The 21,164-nt window shown below is 36.9% G+C and overlaps 1 protein-coding gene across 3 annotated transcripts; it reads right to left on the reverse strand.

Annotated features, from left to right (window-relative positions):
* Positions 1–399: 399 nt before the first annotated feature.
* On the reverse strand, positions 400–19,758 carry hmbox1b (homeobox containing 1 b). Of its 3 annotated transcripts, none has more exons than XM_059512078.1 (10): positions 19,585–19,758; positions 13,953–14,474; positions 9,072–9,157; positions 4,294–4,404; positions 3,566–3,719; positions 3,330–3,412; positions 3,111–3,206; positions 2,569–2,660; positions 2,387–2,470; positions 400–1,160 (listed from the first exon to the last, which is right to left on the reverse strand). In XM_059512078.1, the coding sequence occupies exons 2-10, from the start codon at positions 14,471–14,473 to the stop codon at positions 1,017–1,019; spliced, it is 1,371 nt and encodes a 456-aa protein (XP_059368061.1). In that variant the 5' UTR covers position 14,474; positions 19,585–19,758; the 3' UTR covers positions 400–1,016. The 3 variants fall into 3 exon arrangements, with proteins under 3 accessions (XP_059368061.1, XP_059368060.1, XP_059368059.1); XM_059512077.1 differs by having other exon boundaries at positions 2,569–2,663; XM_059512076.1 differs by having other exon boundaries at positions 2,569–2,678.
* Positions 19,759–21,164: the final 1,406 nt, after the last annotated feature.

Consider the following 21,164-nt stretch of genomic DNA (forward strand, 5'->3'; position numbering starts at 1 on the left):
ACTTTGGGTAATTACTTTGGGTAATGGGACACTTAACGGTTAAAAAAAAAAAAACTATAGCTGTCCTGTCGACTTAAGTCTCTCTTTACAGGTTCATTTAGAGTCCAGGAGACTTGAGCTTTTGCACTTTGGAGGTTATGTAACCACATCTTTCAAGTTTCACTACAATTATAATTCAACAATTTTTCCCCCTTCCATTTGAACATGATTTAAATCACAAATAATTGGATAAATCTCACTATATATCCAAGTTTAATTTCATCCACAAACCAAAAGGAAAATAATATGAACTTATATATGTTGCATTTTGAAGATATTTTTTAATTATGCACATTTTACCTCAAAATATCATTTGAATATTTTTTTTTATTATTATTTTTCACGTCAGCATACAGTAAGTTTTAAACCATAAACGCTTTAAATTTTAATGACAATTTTCAGCATTTTGGGTGATTAAAATGTGCTTTAAAATGTCCATACAAACCTCTACAGTCTATTTATTTTATGTAAAATATATTAATTTCCCTTTCATTTTGTGGCGAAATGTGTTCTTGATGGTTTTCATGAGATTCACTCAATTGCTGTTTGATGAGATCAGTGATAAAAGTAAAGTAGAAACATTAAACCTGTTAACAGAGCATCTGTAGTGGGAATGGAGGAGATATCTGCATCTGCCTTTAGCTTATCTGTGAGAATGAGGGTCACTGGAGCACACAGACAGGAACACACCAAGCATTATACAAGTTACTGGAATGAGGTACGAGGTTTGGGTCAGCAAGGGTTCGGGAGGCTTAAATAAGAGCCAAACATTGTGGAACGACCTTCCACTTATCAGTTCCTGTCAAGAGTGTGTGTCGGTGACTCTGGGTGTGTTTAGTGGTTCAGCAGGAGTGTCGATGGCAGGCGATATTAGAATCTAAAAGCTTGAGACAGAGCGCTGATTTGGTCATTGCTCCACAAACACGTCTGCAGACGTCCACACACACTCATTGATCCTCTTCGAACTGCAGTCTTCCTCAATCATCATCCAGTGACTCTGTCTTGATTTCACTGGCCACGCCTCCCGGGCGGGACAGGGCGAGGATGCTGTGATTGACAGCTGCCATCTCCACGGCGAGAGAGATGGGGTCCTGGTGGTCTGCGTGATTGCCAGCATCATCCTTAATAAAGAGACATGTACATGAATTAGCAACTGCGTCAGTGGAACATTTGATTTCAGGTTACAAAAGTAATTGTTTTTTTTTTTTTGTAGTATGTTAACGTGTAAAAATAAACTTTTGCTTTAAATGGAAAATTTTAGATTTCATTGTAGGCATTTTTTTTCAATCATGCAATCAATATCATACTGGTTTCACTATTGGATTGGTCAAAATAATATAATTCACTAATATCATAAATTGATTATTTATAAAAAAAAAATAAAATAAAAAAAAAAAAAAAAAAAAAATTTTTTGGGGGGGGGCTGTTATTTTAACGTTCATTTTAAGCAATTAGTTAAGAGGGGGGGGGGGGGGCACACCTTAAAATTAACACATACCACATATTTAATTTAACACAGTCTTTTTGGGGGTAATTTCTTAGCTCAAACTGTTTTGGTACATCATGTGATGAATTAAGATTTTAAATTTGAATTTGAATCGTTTAATTGCCTGAGAGCCCATATAATATGTGTATGTGTGTGTGTGTATATATATATATATAAGTGCTGGGCAACGATACATTTTTTATTGCGATTAATAGCATTATTGTCTGTGATTAATTGCATTGTTATGCACAAAAGTTATGCATTCAAAAGTACTGTATAGTGCACATTTTCTTCATTTAAAAGTAGGCCTACTGCTGTATGAACAAAAGTGTAATAACATTTGGTTTGCAAACACTTTCAACAAATAAAGTGCTTTTTACAGCAGTGTTCCTGTTACATAGTAGCAGTTAAAATATTTATTGTAGCCTAAATCTCGACTTATAACATTAATATAATTAAATTAAATATAAAACAAGCCATTTGTCACTGCCAGGACAATAAAGTTTTTATAATAATAAATTAACGCGCGATAAAATAATTGTCATGTTAATCAATTAATGCGTTAATAACGTTAACTTGCCCAGCCCTAACATATATACACGCACACACACATACTTACAATTATTTCAAAAAAATAAAATAAAATACACATTTTATTTTAATTGATTTATTTTACCCCCAGAAATTCACTTATGTTAGCCGTTATTTAGTTTGTGGCCATTTTTACTCCCTCTGACCCTACAACAGGCTGTTTTTTTTGCTACTGACTTTCCTTTAAGAGTTTGCATGTAACTTCACCTTGAACTTATTTGTGTGTATAAAGTGTGTGTAATGCTTTTCTTCTCTGTTTTCCTGTGATACCTGTGTTGGTGAGGTGGGCTCCAGACGGTAGTAACCAAAGGGTCTGTTCACACCTCTCTTTTCAAAATAGGTAACATCACAACCCTGTAATGAAATCACTGATATCAGCTCAACAGAATTTGATCTTTTAAATAAAAAGACGATAGCTCCTTTAGTTGAGAGGAGTCGTTTGATTCTCTCACCTGCTCGTTGTAGTCGTTAGCATCGATGTCGTCACTGTTGGAGTGTCCTCCAGGACTCTGTACATCGATCCCGTGACTCTCCAAGATTGTGGCTTCTTGGAAAAAAGACCCTGTCATGAAACATCTGAAACTCTTTAAAAACTACTACCACAACAAACAAACATTAGCAAACGATTTACTACTAGTAACCGAACCGGTAGACTCCTGGCTGATTTGAACATGTTTCTTCAGCAAGACAAAGTACTTACTATAAATAAATCATAACTAAAACTAAAATGAAATATACATTTTTATAGTTTATACATAAAAAAAAGTCTGCGAGTTGCTAAAGAAACATTCCACATTTTCCTGCATGTAGTTTTACTTAATATACAAATTAATAAGAATAAAAACTATAATAACACAAAAAAACTGAGAAAAATGATACAAAAAAACACAACAAAATATCTATAAAAATAAAATGGGAAATAAAAAATGTAAACAGAAAATATTTCCAAAAACTACAATAGTAGTTCTGATATAAATCAACTAAAACACAGTACCAATATTGGCCCTCCTCTTGATCTCTTTGCGCCGGTTGGCAAACCAGTTGTAGACTTTCAATGATGTGACTCTTTCCAAGTCAGACAACTTCTTTCCTAGGCAGGAAAGATTGAAAGGTCAAAGATGATTGCGAAAATGCAAATACATTTTGTAATTTGTAGTGCAACAGATATTCACACAACCACAGCTGTGCGGGTTCAGACGCTCCAGCATTTTACCTGGTTTCTGAATAACAGCGTTGCAGGCATTCGCGATTTCTTCTCGTTTGGCTTCATCTGGATATTGATTATCACTGAAATAGCTGCAGAGAGAACAAAGTGTAACCATTGTACAGTTAGCCGGACTAGCCTGCTTTTGACATGATTTGAGCTGAAAAGTGCAGTTTATGAGAACAGAGTTCATTCCTACTTGGAAATGTTTTTGAGACATAAGATGGGGCCGTTTTCGGTCTCACCTCTCCATCACAGCGAGACATTCCTTCCTCCAGGTGAATCGACTGCCTCTACGCAGACGGAAGCTTCCAGGGGCGGAGCTTATGGGGGGCGGAGTTTGACGCCACTCCATCTCATCCAGAGATACAGGGGTGGGCCGCATATTTAATGTGGCACCTAAAATATAAATAATTAACATATACACCACCATTCAAACGTTTTTGAAAGAAGTCTGTTCTGCTCACCAAGTCTGCATTTATTTGATCAAAAATACAGTAAAAACAATAATACTGTGAACTATCAATTTAAAACAACTGTTTTCTATTCTAATACTATAAAATGTAATTTATTTGTGATCAAAACTGAATTTTCAGCATCATTACACCGGTCTTCGGAAAATCATTCTAATGTGCAGATTTGCTGCTCAAGAAACCTTTCTGATTGTTTTCAGTGTTTAAAACAATTGTGCTGCGTTTTGCGTGTAAACCATGATACTGTTTTTCAGGATGAACTGAAGAACAGCATTTATTTAAAATCGAAACATTACATAATAAGAGCCTCCACTGTCGGTTTTGATTAATTTAATGCATCCTTACTAAATAAACTAATTTTTCCAAAAAATAAAAACTAAAATCTTACTGACCCCAAACTTGTGAATGGCAGCGTATTTAAACATTTTAGCCTGTAATTGAGTTCAACCTTATCTTTGTATATTTATCAACATACAGTCAAACAAGCAAAGTTGGTTAACCTGGCGTTGTCTTCTCCAGCTGGTACCAGCGATAGAAAGCTCGTTTCTTCTGTTCGCTGAGATCTGAGCCCTGCTGGAGAAGCCAGTGAGAGATTCTGCTCTGACTGATGCCTGATGCACAGAAACACAAAACAAATCAATAACAAATGAATGCACAAGTCAGAGTCAAACTGACAGACAGAACAATAACAAAACAACAGTTCATCTTACATTCAGAATTTGGTTAAATCTATTACGCATTCTGTCCTCGCTGAAAACTACGGAGCCCCTAAAGTGACCTTTGCAAAAAAATAAAAACACAGAATTTCGCCTTCGCACGAGAAACTATGGCGAGCTCACGAGAAACTATTGCGAGCTCACGAGAAACTATGACGTGCGCACGAGAAACTATTGCGAGCTCACGAGAAACTATTGAGTGCTCACGAGAAACTATGACGTGCGCACAAGAAACTATTGAGTGCTCACGAGAAACTATGACGTGCGCACGAGAAACTACTGCGAGCTCACGAGAAACTATGACGTGCGCACGAGAAACTATTGCGAGCTCATGAGAAACTATTGCGAGCTCACGAGAAACTATTGCGAGCTCACGAGAAACTATGACGTGCGCACGAGAAACTATTGCGAGCTCACGAGAAACTATTGAGTGCTCACGAGAAACTATGACGTGCGCACGAGAAACTATTGAGTGCTCACGAGAAACTATGACGTGCGCACGAGAAACTACTGCGAGCTCACGAGAAACTATGACGTGCGCACGAGAAACTATTGCGAGCTCACGAGAAACTATTGCGAGCTCACGAGAAACTATGACGTGCGCACGAGAAACTATTGCGAGCTCACGAGAAACTATGACGTGCGCACGAGAAACTACTGCGAGCTCACGAGAAACTATGACGTGCGCACGAGAAACTATTGCGAGCTCATGAGAAACTATGACGTGCGCACGAGAAACTATGGCGTGCTCACGAGAAACTATTGCGTGCTCACGAGAAACTATGACGTGCGCAGGAGAAACTATTGCGAGCTCACGAGAAACTATGGCGTGCTCACGAGAAACTATGGCGTGCTCACGAGAAACTATGACATGCTCACGAGAAACTATTGCGAGCTCACGAGAAACTATGACGTGCGCACGAGAAACTATTGCGAGCTCACGAGAAACTATGACGTGCGCACGAGAAACTATGGCATGCTCACGAGAAACTATGGCGTGCTCACGAGAAACTATGACGTGCGCACGAGAAACTATGACGTGCGCACGAGAAACTATGGCGTGCTCACGAGAAACTATGACGTGCGCACGAGAAACTATTGCGAGCTCACGAGAAACTATGGCGTGCTCACGAGAAACTATGGCGTGCGCACGAGAAACTATTGTGAGCTCACGAGAAACTATGGCGTGCTCACGAGAAACTATGACGTGCGCACGAGAAACTATGGTGTGCTCACGAGAAACTATGACGTGCTCACGAGAAACTATGACGTGCGCACGAGAAACTATGGCGTGCTCACGAGAAACTATGGCGTGCTCACGAGAAACTATGACGTGCGCACGAGAAACTATTGCGAGCTCACGAGAAACTATGGCGTGCTCACGAGAAACTATGGCGTGCGCACGAGAAACTATGGCGTGCGCACGAGAAACTATTGCGAGCTCACGAGAAACTATGGCGTGCTCACGAGAAACTATGGCGTGCGCACGAGAAACTATTGCGAGCTCACGAGAAACTATGGCGTGCTCACGAGAAACTATGGCGTGCTCACGAGAAACTATGGCGTGCGCACGAGAAACTTTCTGCACGTTTACGCGTTACAGTTTCCGGTTCACTCTCCGCCATCACTCTCTGGAAGCAAAAGCATGGATGCGCACTTGGCCTTGGCCTTCAGTACAGAGAAATTGTTTCTGTTCTTGCATTTCGACACAGATATGTAATCACTGAGCGACATCTAAAACGCATTTTGAGGTCTAGTCACCTGTTTCGACGAAAAGACTACTCAAGCTTCGAAGACGCTATCGCATTTATTCAGCATCAACTCCAAACATCAGGCCAGCTCCATGGATACAGGTGGATGCATGCAAAGTGTAACGAAAACGGACTGCATGTTAGAAAAGAACATGTTCGCTTCATTTTGAGCTTGTTAGATCCTGCTGGAGTAGAACTTAGGAAAGCCCGACGTCTCCATCAGCGTAACTATTTCGCAAAAGGACCGAATTACATCTGGCATTTTGATTCTTACAATAAACTAAAGCCATATGGTATTTGTATTAACGGCTTTTCAAGGAAGATCATTAGGCTAGACTCAAACATTGACAGCTACATGGAAAGTGCAAGCACAGGCAATCAGCGAATAGAGAGTTTGTTGGGGATTCCTCATGAAAGAATGCATGGAATTTTTCATCTCTTTGTTCACTGACCTGAAGGACAGAGAATTGTTTGATGGGGGATTTTTGGATCAAAATCTCATCCGTTTCTGTTTCTTGGGAATTATCCAAGTGAGTTTTGTCTTAAAAGTTAATGATGTAGGCCTAGTGCACACTGCACAGCATAATTTAGGAACTCATTTACCAAAAGTATCACGAATCCATGTTATCATCCATAACTAGCAATTTATTCGTTTTATTTTTTAGTTTTTGAGTTTTTATTGAATTAAAGTAACAATTCTTAGTTTATTGAAGTAAAAACAAACCTTTTAAGTAAATAATTGTGTAATAAAAATTCACATTATAAAAAAAAGGCCTAATGCCTATTTGTGAAAATTTCATAATCTGCATCATCAAAAGTGTATGTTTTATACAGGTGATCATTTACTGTGTGGGGTCAAACTAACCTCCCCAAGTGCATGAGTGTGACTTGCATGAAATATCCCTTTAATTCCAAAACTGAAAACTCTCTCATCCTTTACTCAGCCTTATGTTGTTCTAAACCTGGATGAGCTCCTTACCTTCATGCTGACAACGAAACAGCTGATGGTAGACACCGACTTCCATAGTAAGAAGAACTACTTGGTTATCAGCATTCTTCACAATATCTTATTTTGTGTTCAACAGAAGAAAGGAACTCATTCAGGTTTGGAACAACATGTTTTGGATAATCTATCCCTTAAATTCTAAGTCAGTCATGGAACTGTGGGGTTATAATTATAAATGTATGCCGTTTTGGGGGTACTTTTTTCTCAACACCATTTGCTTACAAAATATTACATTTATATTAAAAAGTCACTTTAATGAAGACCTAAATGAAACTTGGTGTTTATGGATATTGATGAGACTAAATATTTTTTAGAGACTAAAAAAATTACACTCCCAATCGCAGGTTGAATAACTTTAATGCAAACCTGTAAATAAAAAATTATGTAAATATTTAGGCAAAATTAAAAAAAATTATGTAAATATTTAGGCAACAGTTTTCAGGAAAAAGAATTGTCTCTAAAATACTCAAAGGGTTCTGTTTGGAACGACATGAGGGTGAGTCATTAATGACAGAATTGTAATATTTGGGTGGACTAACCCTTTAATGTTATTGAGTATATGTTATTACATGTACTTGTTTAGGCAGGGTCCTTTCTATTAGTCTTATTAAATAATGAAAATTGTTATTTATTTACCATTGTGTTTTTCCAAATTCAGATTTTTCTTCTGTGGAGCACAAATGTTTAGCAGAATGTGCATTGAGCAGTTATCAGCATCCTCTGTCAACATTTTTCATACAATTGTTGTCAATGTTTTCTCAGGCTGCTCTTGTGAACGATTACTTTAGACTTGTATGCAGATTTTTATTTTCCTCCCTTAATATAATTTAATAAGCATCAAATGCACTGAATACATAAAGATGTTAACACAGTTGGGGTCATTTTATTGATTATTATACTTAAATACAGACAATGAGTTGCTGACATCTAACAATGTTTACAAACATGGATACTCAAACATGTTTTCTCCTTTATAAAAATGAAGCCACCCAATTTCCAGTCATCTGGTCGCTTTAGACGCATGTTTGTTGCCGATACCTGAAAGTTTGCTTAATAAACCGCCGTCATTTGCTGATGTGCTCAATATATTCTTTGGGTCATGGCAAGAACATAGATACCTATTTTGCCATAGTCAGACGAACTTCCTATCCGCCATTTTATTTTGTTGAATACCTACTTATTCAAATTCCTCCTAGATCTTTGGTCAAATTTGCACCAAATTTGACTTGGATCATCTTTGGTCCATACTGGCAAAAAGTTATGAATTTTTTGTCGATATATAAAACAGTCATCGTTTAACACATCAACGTTATAGACGTACTGCCACCAAACTTTGCATGTGCCACTGTCACCTCACACTGACCAAATGAAATAAATATATCTATATTAATATATTAAGCCTTACCTTAATGCATTATACCTACCTAGTGCATGAACTAATGTTAACAGATGTCACTTTAAAATGTCAAACCTTATTGGTAAATGGTGAAATTAACCTTCTTTGCTACTCTAGCAACAGACACAACCCTGAAAAACTGGGTATGTATATTTGCAGATAACTGATTATTCCAGCAATTAAAAAACTTAAAAGCACGTGCAAAAATAACTAAACAGTGTGCACACCTGATGTTTTGGCCAGACAACTGTACGAAGCATGATTCTTGAACTGTGTATTTTTAAGTTTATTACAGTGCAATGACCTGCCCCATCGACTTACATTGTGCATTTCTGTAATGATTGCTGTCGATTGGTTGAACATGATAGATGTTTTATGAATTGGGGTAATAGGGTGATGAGGGACTGACCTGTGACCTGAGCCACCACGGCTTGTGAGATACGTCTGTTGCCCAGAAAGACTTTGATTTCCTCCTTCACCAGGGTGCTGTCCCGCCTGCACACATCACAGGACGCAAACATGACAGCTGCAATTCAACACCTGTGAAGATTCAGTCATCAAACTCATCGAAGAAAGTGTCTGAGCAAAATGACCCTGCTTACAACTGGTAAACACAGTCACACACCACCAACGCTTCAAATCAGGACAGGTTTAGAGAGTGTAACTTGTGTTTTTTTTTGTTTTTTTTTGTTTTTTAAGAGTTTGAATCTACTTTTACCTTTGACCCACAACAATTTATATTTATATATATATATATATATATATATATATATATATATATATATATATATATATATATATATATATATATATATATATATATATAACTTTTTTTTCGTTTTCATTAAATTTATATAGTTAGCTATATAGCTATATAGTTTTTTATTATTATTATTTATGTCATTTATTACATCCAATTAAATTGCAGGAAAAATATAAATCAAGTTTCAAGTTTTATATATTTCTTTATATAAATGTTTCTTTAGCTTACATATTACGTAATTAGCTTACATAAAAAATAAGTTTTTGGTTTTATTTTTTTTTTTTTAATTCATCTAAATTAAAATGGGTGCACATGTATGTAAAAATAAAATAAAACATAAAAAATTATTGAAATTGCAATTTACAAACATAAACATGTAATTTTTCAATTTAACTGGTCAACCATTAGTAAAATTAAATATATAAATAATACTGTGCAGTACATTCTGTACATTCTCCCTATTATTAAAAAAGGAACTACACCAGCATGCAACAAATATTTTTAATGTTAATATACAACATTGTTGGCACGTTATTTCAAAATGTTGCACGACTGATAGGGCTGGGTAAAAAATAGTTTTTTAAAGTGTGGACGATTCAAAATCGATTCTCAAAGGCCATGAATCGATTTTTTTCCCTATTTATTTCCGCAGACATTGAACATAAGGTTAGCGTTAATCTAATTACAAATCTTCTCCACTAGATGTCACCCTCTTATGTGCCTTGTGCGATGTTACCAACGAACCTGTCATTCATTCATTCATTCATTCAGTGCTTAAAGCAGTGGTTCTGAACCCGCGGCCCGTCACGAATTCAAATGCGGCCCACCATATGCTGAACACACACACACAAAAAAACTTTGTTTTACAATTAATTTTATTTTTTACATTAATTTAAAAAAATGTAGGCTACTAAAGAAATATAATCTATAGCCTAATGTTTTTATGTGAAATTATTTTCAGACATGAGCAGACTTACATAACATTACGAACACATACAAGCACGCACTTCAAGAATTCAATTCAAATACTCATCAACAGCCATTAGTTCGTTAAAAGGGAGAAAAAAATAAATGTGGAGAATGCCAGCGACTGAACACATACAAAAAAAGAATAGTCGCAGTATCAGTAGTGAAGGAGGATTTTCGCTTTGCCCCGCAACTCACTTGAAGAAGTTCAAGCAAATGGAAACACCATATACTACGCAGCAATCATCCTTAATTGAAGAAATGTGGCAAAAAATCTCTGGAGAGAACCTCATATTATTAAATTCAAAAGTGCTTTCCATATTTAGATCAACATAGGCTACATTTGCGAACGCACATTTTCGCGCAATGTAGTCATGCTCCCGTGCGCGTCTTACAGACTGCATCTTAAAGCCTCTTATACTTTCTGCGTCAGCGAGTCCGCTATGGACCGCTATGTAGGCATGATGTAAAAATCGCCATCGGAGAATGTGTGCCAAGGCTCTGAGCAGACAACCGCGCGGACAGGTGCGCGTGGTCCGTAGTCTTCAAAAGCACTTGCTCAGGCAGTGTGAAGAAGCCCATTGCCAATTGAACCTGTGCTATCCGTCAACAAAGAATATAAAGACAGCGATGTGCAATAATTCTGGGCAATTGTTTGTTCACATGTTTGTTGCAGAGCGGACCATCAGTGTACGCTTTCGGATGTATAAATTGAAGAAGTCCATGTCAGCGCTGGCTGTGTCCACGTCCGGATTGCTCCTGCGGAAAGTATAACACAGGCTTTACAATCGCAACTTCATTGTGCTGTTACTACATCGAGCCGAATTTCACAAAATTGTTCAGCTCCCGATAGAATCAGGTGTTTTATTTATGGGGAGTAGAATTATTTATTTATTTCAATGAATCTAATCGATTAGATATCATAATATTTATAGTATTATTATTATAAATCAGGTTGGTTTGAATTGGTGACGTAATGTGTAAATTATATGCGCGCGGCCCGCAAGACTTGTACTTGGACCATAATGCGGCCCGCTGGGAAAAAAGGTTGAGAACCTGGCTTAAAGGGTTTCAGGTGCTTTGTTGATGTTGATGACACCTTCACATAAAAAGTCAGAGGTATGGAAGCATTTTAGATTTCGTAAGCAAGACGACGACGATAGTGTTGTGGACAAGAACAAAGCATTTTTCATCTGGCATCAAACTTCTATTTATTTAACATAATTGTATGCATTTGAAAATTAGAGATGGGTTCTGTTTTAATGTACCCAAGTGTACCTAAAATAAAAGAGTTTAATATATAGGTTTGTGGCTCTTAATTTCTTTTTATTAATTACCCAATTGTAAACTTATGTTCACTGTTCTTTTTTATACATATAGTATTTGTATTAAATCTACATTCATTGACTTGAATCAAGAATAAAGTATAGAAAATAGAATCGAGAATCGAAATCAAATCGATCTGGAACATCTGAATCGATACCCAGCCCTAATGACTGAGTGATTGATTGAGTGCGATAAATCATCTCAGCATTAGGGATGTCACTTTTGAGAAAAATCAAATTCGAACGGATATCGAATATCATGCAATGTATTCGAATATATTCTAATATCTACAACACCAGTCTATCAACTTGATCTGGATTAAGTGCGGTTCTCTTTTTATTTACAATGTTCCCCACGGTGGAGAACACACGTTCAACCCACATTCATATCGCGTCTTTTGCATGCTCAAGTTCGTTATTTCCAATGTAGGCACGTGGTATTTATCCTTTGCTGAAATTTCCGCGTCTTCTTGTAAAGAGCAGGTCATGGTTGCTTAGCAACGTCAGACGCCTCAGAGGCGCAACTGCCCGAGCGCTTTGGAAAGAAGGAGAAAGCGGTGCGCCTAGCGTTTTCCAAACGTTTTTAGGCGCGATATGTGAACGGCCCCTTAGGATGGCAAATAATAAAATAAAAAACAAATAAATAACAAACGGTCTTATCATACTGTAAAAAAATGCACTACACATGGCATTTTAAAAACAGGATATTTTATTTATAGTTCGATTACGGATATTTCACGTCATGTTCGAATGCATATTCAAATATCGAATAAAAAGTGACAGCCCTACTCAGCATTGTGTTTTAGTAATTTTGTTATGTGTTGTCTTTATTTTATTAGGCAGGTTTTAATGTAGACAGTTTTTATGCAGTTTTATTTCAGTTTTAGTATTTGTTATTTACACTAAATAATAAAAATGAGAATAGTGCTAGCTTTATTATTTTAAGTTTCAGTTAGCTTTTCTACTATTCCAAGTAATGAACATTTTCCAATAGTTAGTATTAGTATTTTCAGCTGTAGTTAACTAGGGATGCATCGGTTGACCGGCCATAAATCTGGTTTTTGGTCTTTTTTCGCCCGTTTTTACCGGAAGTGCGCCCGCATGCACAGACTTCATTGTAATCATTCGCTATGTCATTTGTGTGGAAGTATTTCGAAATCTGTTTGCAGGACACGGGCAGCTGTTCAGCACTGGAAGTGCAGAGCTACACGTCTGAGGCACAGATAGCAGGAAGCGATCAGCTGTTGATGTACTGGCTCACAAATAAGAGCCTTTCCTGCTCACTGAAGCTGCGCGAGCGTACTGTACCTGTCCGTGCCCTGTGAAGGGATGTTCAGCTCAACTTCTCGCGTGTTGGATGAGAAACGAAACTGACTAAACTGTGACAAAACTGCATTTTTTAATTTTAATTTTTTTTTGTAAAGTAGAACTTGCATACACGTTTGAAAAGCCAGAAGTAAACGTCAGTTCTGTATAGGGTGATTGCTTTTATTTTACCTTAAAAATACATAGACTTAATTTGATTTAAAAATCACCTGCTGTAGCACACTGAAAAAAGGTGTTTCATTCATCCAATTAAAAAATTTGAGGGTAATGATTCACATCTATATTTTTTAACTTGAGACAATTGTTATTTATTTTTCATTGGCTCAAGTAAAAAAATGTGAATCATTACCCTAATTTTTTTTTTTTATTGGATGATTGAAACACTTGCCAACACTTGGTAAAGGCCTTTTTTTTTTAAACCAAATTTAAAAACTAAAATAATGAATGCAGATTAAGAAACCTCTTATAGAATGTGTGTTGATTGTGTTGTTTGGACTGTAGAACTATGCAGTTGTTGACTTTAATTTCACATGGTTACAGTTGATCTTTTCATTTAAGGCCAGTTCTATGTAGTTTCAACCCATTTCAAAAACGAAAGCTAAATGCTGATGTTTGTACCATATATGTTTGTATTAAATGTAGTCTGCTTACTGTGCACATACTGCCGTTAATTTCAGATGGTTAAGGTTATTGTTTTCAATAGTCAAAATCCAGTTTGGCCTATTAAATACCAAATAAACATCTTTTTTGTTTATGCACACTTTCCTTCTTTCTTGTTTGTTGCTTAAAGACAAAAAAAAAAAATAATCGGATCGGAATCGCCAGTTTGCTTGTAAAATATCGGTATCAACCATGAAAAATCATGATCGTGCATCCCTATAGTTAACTATAATAACCCGGACTGACTGACCTCATGAGCTCCTCCACCTTGTCATCTATATCCAGGTCCTCCTCTGAGCCATCCAGCCCGTACGATCTCACGGCCGCCGCACTGTTCACTGGGTAACGGTTTGGCGACAGCTTCCCATTGGGCGTCGCCGCCAAAGCGTCCCGCCCATTCTGCGCCATTGCGACCAGAGAGACCGGCGAAGGTAAGACGGCGGGTGGAGACGTGGCGTAATTGTTGCTGGGCGATGGCGATAAATTACCATGGAACTGCGTTTGCGTTGATGTGGAGGTGGTGGAGGAGGACGCCATGATGGCGTTGCTAGTGTTATTTGAGGTGGGTGTAGTGCTGGAGGTGGTGCTGTTGGTGGCGTTGGAGTCCGACGGGCCACGCCGGCCGAACTTGTCCCCGTGCTCGCGGTCGAGTCGCTCCAGGGTGTCCAGCGCGTGCACGATCTCGGGTTTGGTCATACCTGTACGCCGCAGTCTCTGCAGCAGGTCGATCTGTTCGATAGTGAAGCGTGGCTCATCTGTGTAGTGAGACATTCTGAAGAGACACAGAAGAAAACATTATGGAACACAATCCACATCAATCACATGTGCATTAGTGGCTGCTGTCAGAAAAAAAAAAACAGATGCTACATTGAGAACAGAATTTTTGCATACTGACAAATACCAAGCATTCTCAGGACTCCACAATGCTACTAAAATGGTCACAAACTAGGAAAACAAATATAAAGATATACTGTGCAATACTGTGTACAGTCACTACTATTTAAAAAGAAAGTATAACAAAACATGAATCAAAACATGAGCATGCGTTAGTTAGAGGACGGATTGTTGCCAGTGCTTAATGCTTATTCCCCCAGCGAAGATTCCAGAATCAATCCGGAGTTGAATGGTTAGTAATGAACACTGTTGCTCAACATAACTCTGAGAAGTTAGTCTATGTTAAGCGCTGTCGCGTTTCCATTACAGATTTGCGCAAAACTTTTGTGTTTTTTTTTTCTAAATATCGATAAACAACTATTGCGAAATGACAGCGTTTCCATTAACCGATGTTATGCGACTAAAACGTCATTTTTTTCCTCTCGCGATCAGTCATTCCAAAAATCATGGCAACGGACGTTGGTAGGTTTATATATATATCACAGCCACCAGACTAGACATTATATTGTTATTATCTCCAGGTTCAGGTTGGTGTGTGTTGGTTTTTGTCCACCTCAATCTCCAGGTTTGTGTGTGTGTGTGTGTGTGTGTCAGAGTCCGTGTGTGTCCACCTCCAGGTCCAGTTTGGTGTGTGTGTGTGTGTCTGAGTCTGTGTTTGTGAGTGTGTGTGTGAGTCTTTTTGAATGTTTGAGTGTGTGAGCCTGTGTTTGAGTGTGTCAGTAAGTTTGTGAGTTTGAGTGTGTGTGTGTGTGTGTGTGTGTCCATCTCCAGGTCCAGGTTTGTGTGTGTGTGTGCGCAAAATTTTCAACAAGAAGTCTGTGGAGCAGTCATAGCATAGAAAGTGTAGCAATGGCATAGCAATAGCAATGTCTTTAAAGGGATAGTTCACCCAAAAATGAAAATTCTATCATCGTTTACTCACCCTCAAGTTGTTCCAAACCTGTATGAGTTTCTTGGTTCTGCTGAACAGAAAGGAAGATATTTGGAAGAATGTTTGTAACCGAACAGATCTCGGTCCCCATTGACTACCATAGTATATATTTTTTCCTACTATGGAAGTCAATGGGGACCGAGATCTGTTTGATTCTGTCATTCTACCAAATATCTTCCTTTGTGTTCAACAGAACAAAGAAACTCATACAGGTTTGGAACAACTTGAGGGTGAGTAAACGATGATAGAACTTTCATTTCTGGGTGAACTATCCCTTTAAGGTATCTGACACTAAGTGTTGGCAATGGAAATGTGTACTTGTCACTAAAAATATATGATAAATTTATGATATATATATATATATTTAACTTAACAACTCAGGTTTATACTTGATATATTAAAATGTATGCGTGTGTGTGTGTGTGTGTGTGTGTGTGTATGTGTGTATATATATATATATATATATATATATATATATATATATATATATATATATATATATATATATACACACACACACACACACACACACACACACACACATACAGTATGTGTATATATAACCTGTTAACGGTCACTCACATTTTTGAACATAGACTTGAAAGTGCATGATCCAAAGCTAAATTTTTATAATTCATGACTGAAAACAATTTGTAACATGATTTTGATGTACTGTTTTCATGGCAATGCAATGTTTGATTTAAAAATGGGTTTCAAAGGATGAATTTTGAGATTTTAAGTTTTCAAGCGATATATCATTTCTGATGATTTCTAAAGTGTGATAGAGAAAAAGGCAACAAAAAAGACTTTTTTTTGACAAAGGTCAAAACTCCTGTTATGATGTGTGGTTTTTGAGGTGCACTCTTGCCATACATTTATTATTACTTTTATTATTACAAAAAAGATTGGTACAATATCTATTAAGGAGTCTTAAACCTTTCCAACACTATATAGTTTGTCATGATTAGATTAGGATTTCATTGTAATAATGTGAAGTAAATGTAGGCATCCTGTATGCAGGACGGGGTGACAGTTAACTGGATAGATATGGATGATGTTACTTCTAGTTTGTTCATAAAATAAAACAAAATATAAAATGTAAATAAAATAAATGTTGTTGTATAAGATTTTCAACTTTATTATATTATAAAATATATATGTAATAAAGATTTCAAATGTAAGTGTCATTAAAAAGAACACACAATATTGATCAACCAACCACCTGTTAAACAATAACCTAAGAATTTCAAACAAACAGTGAGTCAAGATGTTAAAAATAATTGGTGATGTTGCTTTTGATTCATTCATCTCAGGGCTTGCTGTTATTATTATATAAAATGTACAACTTTATAAGCATATTTTGTATACATATTCTTTAAATTACTTTTGAGACTGGTGCTCTTAAAAGTATCCTTAATAAAATTCACAAATGACTCTCAAATGCTTTAGTTAATGTTTAAATGGCTGGAATCAATCCAATGACTTGCTCACTGAACTGTTCTTATACTAAGTTAACAGCTTAGTTTAATGGTCATTTCTTTTTAGTCTGGAACTGTCACATTGTCAACACAATGTCCAGTGCATTGCATTGTGGGATACAGGTTGTACATTTACTAACTGTGCACAGCTTTCTAATGCATATTTAATATAAGAATAGTTGGGAAGGAACAAATGCGGAATTCACTCAAATATGTCAAGACTTGGATCCAACGACAAACTAATGAATTATCATAATTTCAAGTGCTCCGCCATCTCATGGCAGCCGAGTTATGATGATAAAAGCAGGATTCATCTGACCTACTTAAAATTCTGTTTATCCAAGACGGCTTTCATCAACAAGCACGAGCAATTACTGTCGCTGTTGTCAAGGAAACCATACCACCCAATGACGGATGGAGTTAATGTAACTCCAGATTAAAGCAGAATGCAAATACGGAGCATGCTTTGTCTAACCTTCTAATCTAGAGCACATGGTTTTATATTAAGCTAATGGTTACGCATAGTCATATTAATACCAGATGGTAGTAGATGACAAGCCAACCAGGTTACATTTTAACTACGTTCTTCTCACTTGAACTGCACGTAAAACAGCTATTTTTAACAATAACAACAATAGTGATGCTTGACAATTAATAATCTTTATTTTAGCTTTATGTTGCAGCAAAAATAAATGGGAAAGACTGGCAACCCAGTGGCAATCAATTATCTAATTTAACCATCCTTAGTATCACAGCTGCTTTACTGTGAAATTCCTCACTATTTTGGGGTTTTCCATTATACCAGACCTACTATATTTACTCAAGTTAACCGTTAACCTTACACCGCTGGAGCCAAAGCACTCGCTGCAAAAAAACAAAAAGGGCTCAGCAAGCTCTTGTACAGCATAATTGCTTCCACTTAGATCTCAGATGATCCTTATAAAAATCTGTGATAGGAAGGTGGCAGCCGCTGTGGGTTTCTAAAAATATATCACAGCGAGGATTTTAACTGAGACAGAAATTGTGTGTGCGATGAAAGACACAAATCGCCGTCTTTTGTCATGCAAAAGGGTCTCACCCATAAGCCCTGCTGCATTAGTGATCATGTGGCATTAAATACTGCAGGCGTTCACTGCAGGGCTCTTTATGAAGCCACAGCTGCAAAGACTGCAAGTTAAGGGTGCAGTCCTGCACCGCATGCACACGTGCATTAGCTCATCTGACTGCATGCACACAAGTCAAATGAGTTCACTGAGAGCTTTAAATAATAATCCACATGAGAATCCATGCACCCTTCTTCTCTTCATTTAACAACTACAGCTTATGGAGAAGCGGTCATTGTGAAACGCAAAATTAGACTGAATTTAGCAGGATGGAAAATGTGTCTGATGGGTGTTTTTTTTTTTTTTTTGCTCTATTAAAACTTTGACATTCCACTTTTTTGGCTGTTTTTACAATGTTCTCCATTTGTGGTTTCCAAAACCTAGCAACAAACAGTAGTACACAGCACGCTATAGTTGACTTTGTGTAAATAATTATTAATTTAATTAATGGTTATAGAGTTATGGTTTGGCACAAGTTGTATGACTTAAGTGTACATTTAACCTTTAAACCTTTCAATATCTAAAACACAGCAAGTTAATATACATTGAAACAGGGACAGGATGCATTTTAACAGCTTACTTGCTTATTTATTCATGTAGGTGTTGCAACAGACTTCACCAGGAGCTTCTATAAATAGTAGTGTGCATAAAAAGAAGAAATCTTTTTTCCATGCATCTGAATGCTCCTCACATCCTCTGACAGATACTAGAAACTCAAGTTATGAATGTAGATCAGAACAAGTCCATGCAGCAAACACAAGATCTATGAGGATTATTAGCAAATCACTTTAGTTTAACTTCATTTGCATCTTTGTATTGCATGTGAAGGGGCTTCGGTTGACCTTCAAAGCCCAGACTTTGCTTTTAAGATATACATTTTTTTTCCTAATGCATGTCATATGGTAGTGATAAAAGCACAGATATACGCCCATCATCTCTGTGCATGAAAACTAACAGCATATCCAAAAATACCGCCAGCGTGCAAACGAGATATAAATAAACATGCATATATTAAACAAGCACTTATTAAATAGCGATTCAAACTGGGCATTTTAAACCTATATAAACAAAAATAAGTTTTGCATGACTCATGTGTCCTGACCTTTGCAGACAGACTACAGAAGGGCTTAAAATAGCACATGCAGAAACAAATAAATCTCAGCGAGTTATCCACATGATTGTTTATGAATATGTAAATATAACAAATATGCACAAATAAATACATGAGTTAAGCCCTTTTCTTACTAGTAAAACTGGCTACATAACTCATTGAATGACTGTTACATTACTATATAAACTAGGCATGTAAACAAGCCTATATAGATTTAAACTAGATATATATGTCGATTAAAATTAAATCACGAAGCTTGCTTTAACAACATAGACAAGACGAACTGAATTATCCAGGCGGCTAGTTAGCTTAGCACGAGCAATCACAAAACTGACTCTCCTCAAGAATAAAATCACATTTCTTACCTGGAATGAGGAAACTACACAGAATCTCAGCGAAGCAGATCATTTAATGCGCTCTGTCAGGTTATGAAGATGATAGTTTATGTGATGTTGTGAGGAAGACTCGCCCTGGCTGACTGACTGTCTTTGTCTGACTGACAGCAGCCGCACTGACGTCACGCCGCACGCCTCAGAACGACTCGGGAAATGTAGTTTATCACGAACGCGCCTCCATATTGAAAGTGATTGTCTTATAGATAGATAGATAGATACGTGTTTCTTTTGTTATATTTCAATCAGAGTAGCTACAGAAAAGAATTCGCGAGGCAACGGGAGATAGTGTGAAAGACGAAGGTTGCCTTAAATTATTTGTATAATAAAGTGTGTTTAAAATGTATTTATTTACATAAACAGTTGCTTGAGGTGATGGCATCTGATGGTTTGATTTGGCGCGGGTTTGTGAATCATCATTCAGATTGGGACTTCGGAAAGAGCGTATCACAAATAATTTGAATTAGATTGGAACTTTGGAGCACTTATTGTGAACTATTTGATTCAGATCAGGACTGGGGAGCGAGTTCGCAAATATTTAGATTTAGATGGGAACTTTTGGAACGGGGTTTACTAATCTTTTGATTCATATCTGAAATTAGGGGCAGGTTCGTGAATCATTTTGCAAATTTACATATTTGATATGTCATATGTGATACGCACTTCGATATCGAAGCATCGGAACGGTATCGCAAAACATTTGTTTTAGATTGTTAGGGATTTCAGAGCCCATCTTTTGTTTTAGATCAGATTTCAGAGCCCATATCACAAATCATTTGATTGAGATTGGGACTTCAGAGCAGGTTCATGAATCATTTGATTTAGATCAGAACTTCAGAACGCGGGTTTGCTAATCATTTCGCAAATTAGATTTGTGATTTTTGTAAAGAGTGTATCCCAAATAATTTGAATTAGATCAGAACTTTGGAGCACTTATCCTGAACCATTTGATTCAGATCAGGACTTCTCAGCGAGTTAGAACGGAACTTTTGGAACGTATTCATTAATCTTTTGATTCATGTCTGAAATTCGGTGCGCATTCGCAAATCATTTCACAAATTGAAATATTTGTGATACGCAAATCATATCTTTAGGATCGGGATTTCAGAGACCATTTCAAGAATCATTTGATTCAGATCGTGACTTCAAACCGGGTTCGTAATCGTTTGATTCAAATCAGAACTTCAGAGTTGTTGTTTTTTTTTTTTTGTTGTTAATTGTTGTAAAGGATGTGTTGCCAGGTTAAAAAAGTAATACATTTACATCTTAAAAAGACACATAGGTTGAATATAGAGATACAGTTTTGATAGGATTAAAATAACTTTTTGGATAGTTTCCATATGCTGGTCTTAGATCAGCTCTGATTAATATAGAGAAAGAAAAGAGAGGTTTAGAGCCAGATTTTTATTTATATATGTGAAATTAGGTATTTCTGCTGTTGTGTCCCCAAAAATATCAAAATCGTTTTTGATCAACCCACGCCTTAGATATTTGCTATTTCGTATTTTGTTTGTCAGAGCAGCCGGTAGAGTGCAGTGTTTTACACTGTTAAC

The sequence above is a fragment of the Carassius carassius genome, chromosome 27, assembly GCF_963082965.1.
Source record: "Carassius carassius chromosome 27, fCarCar2.1, whole genome shotgun sequence".
NCBI lineage: Eukaryota > Metazoa > Chordata > Actinopteri > Cypriniformes > Cyprinidae > Carassius > Carassius carassius.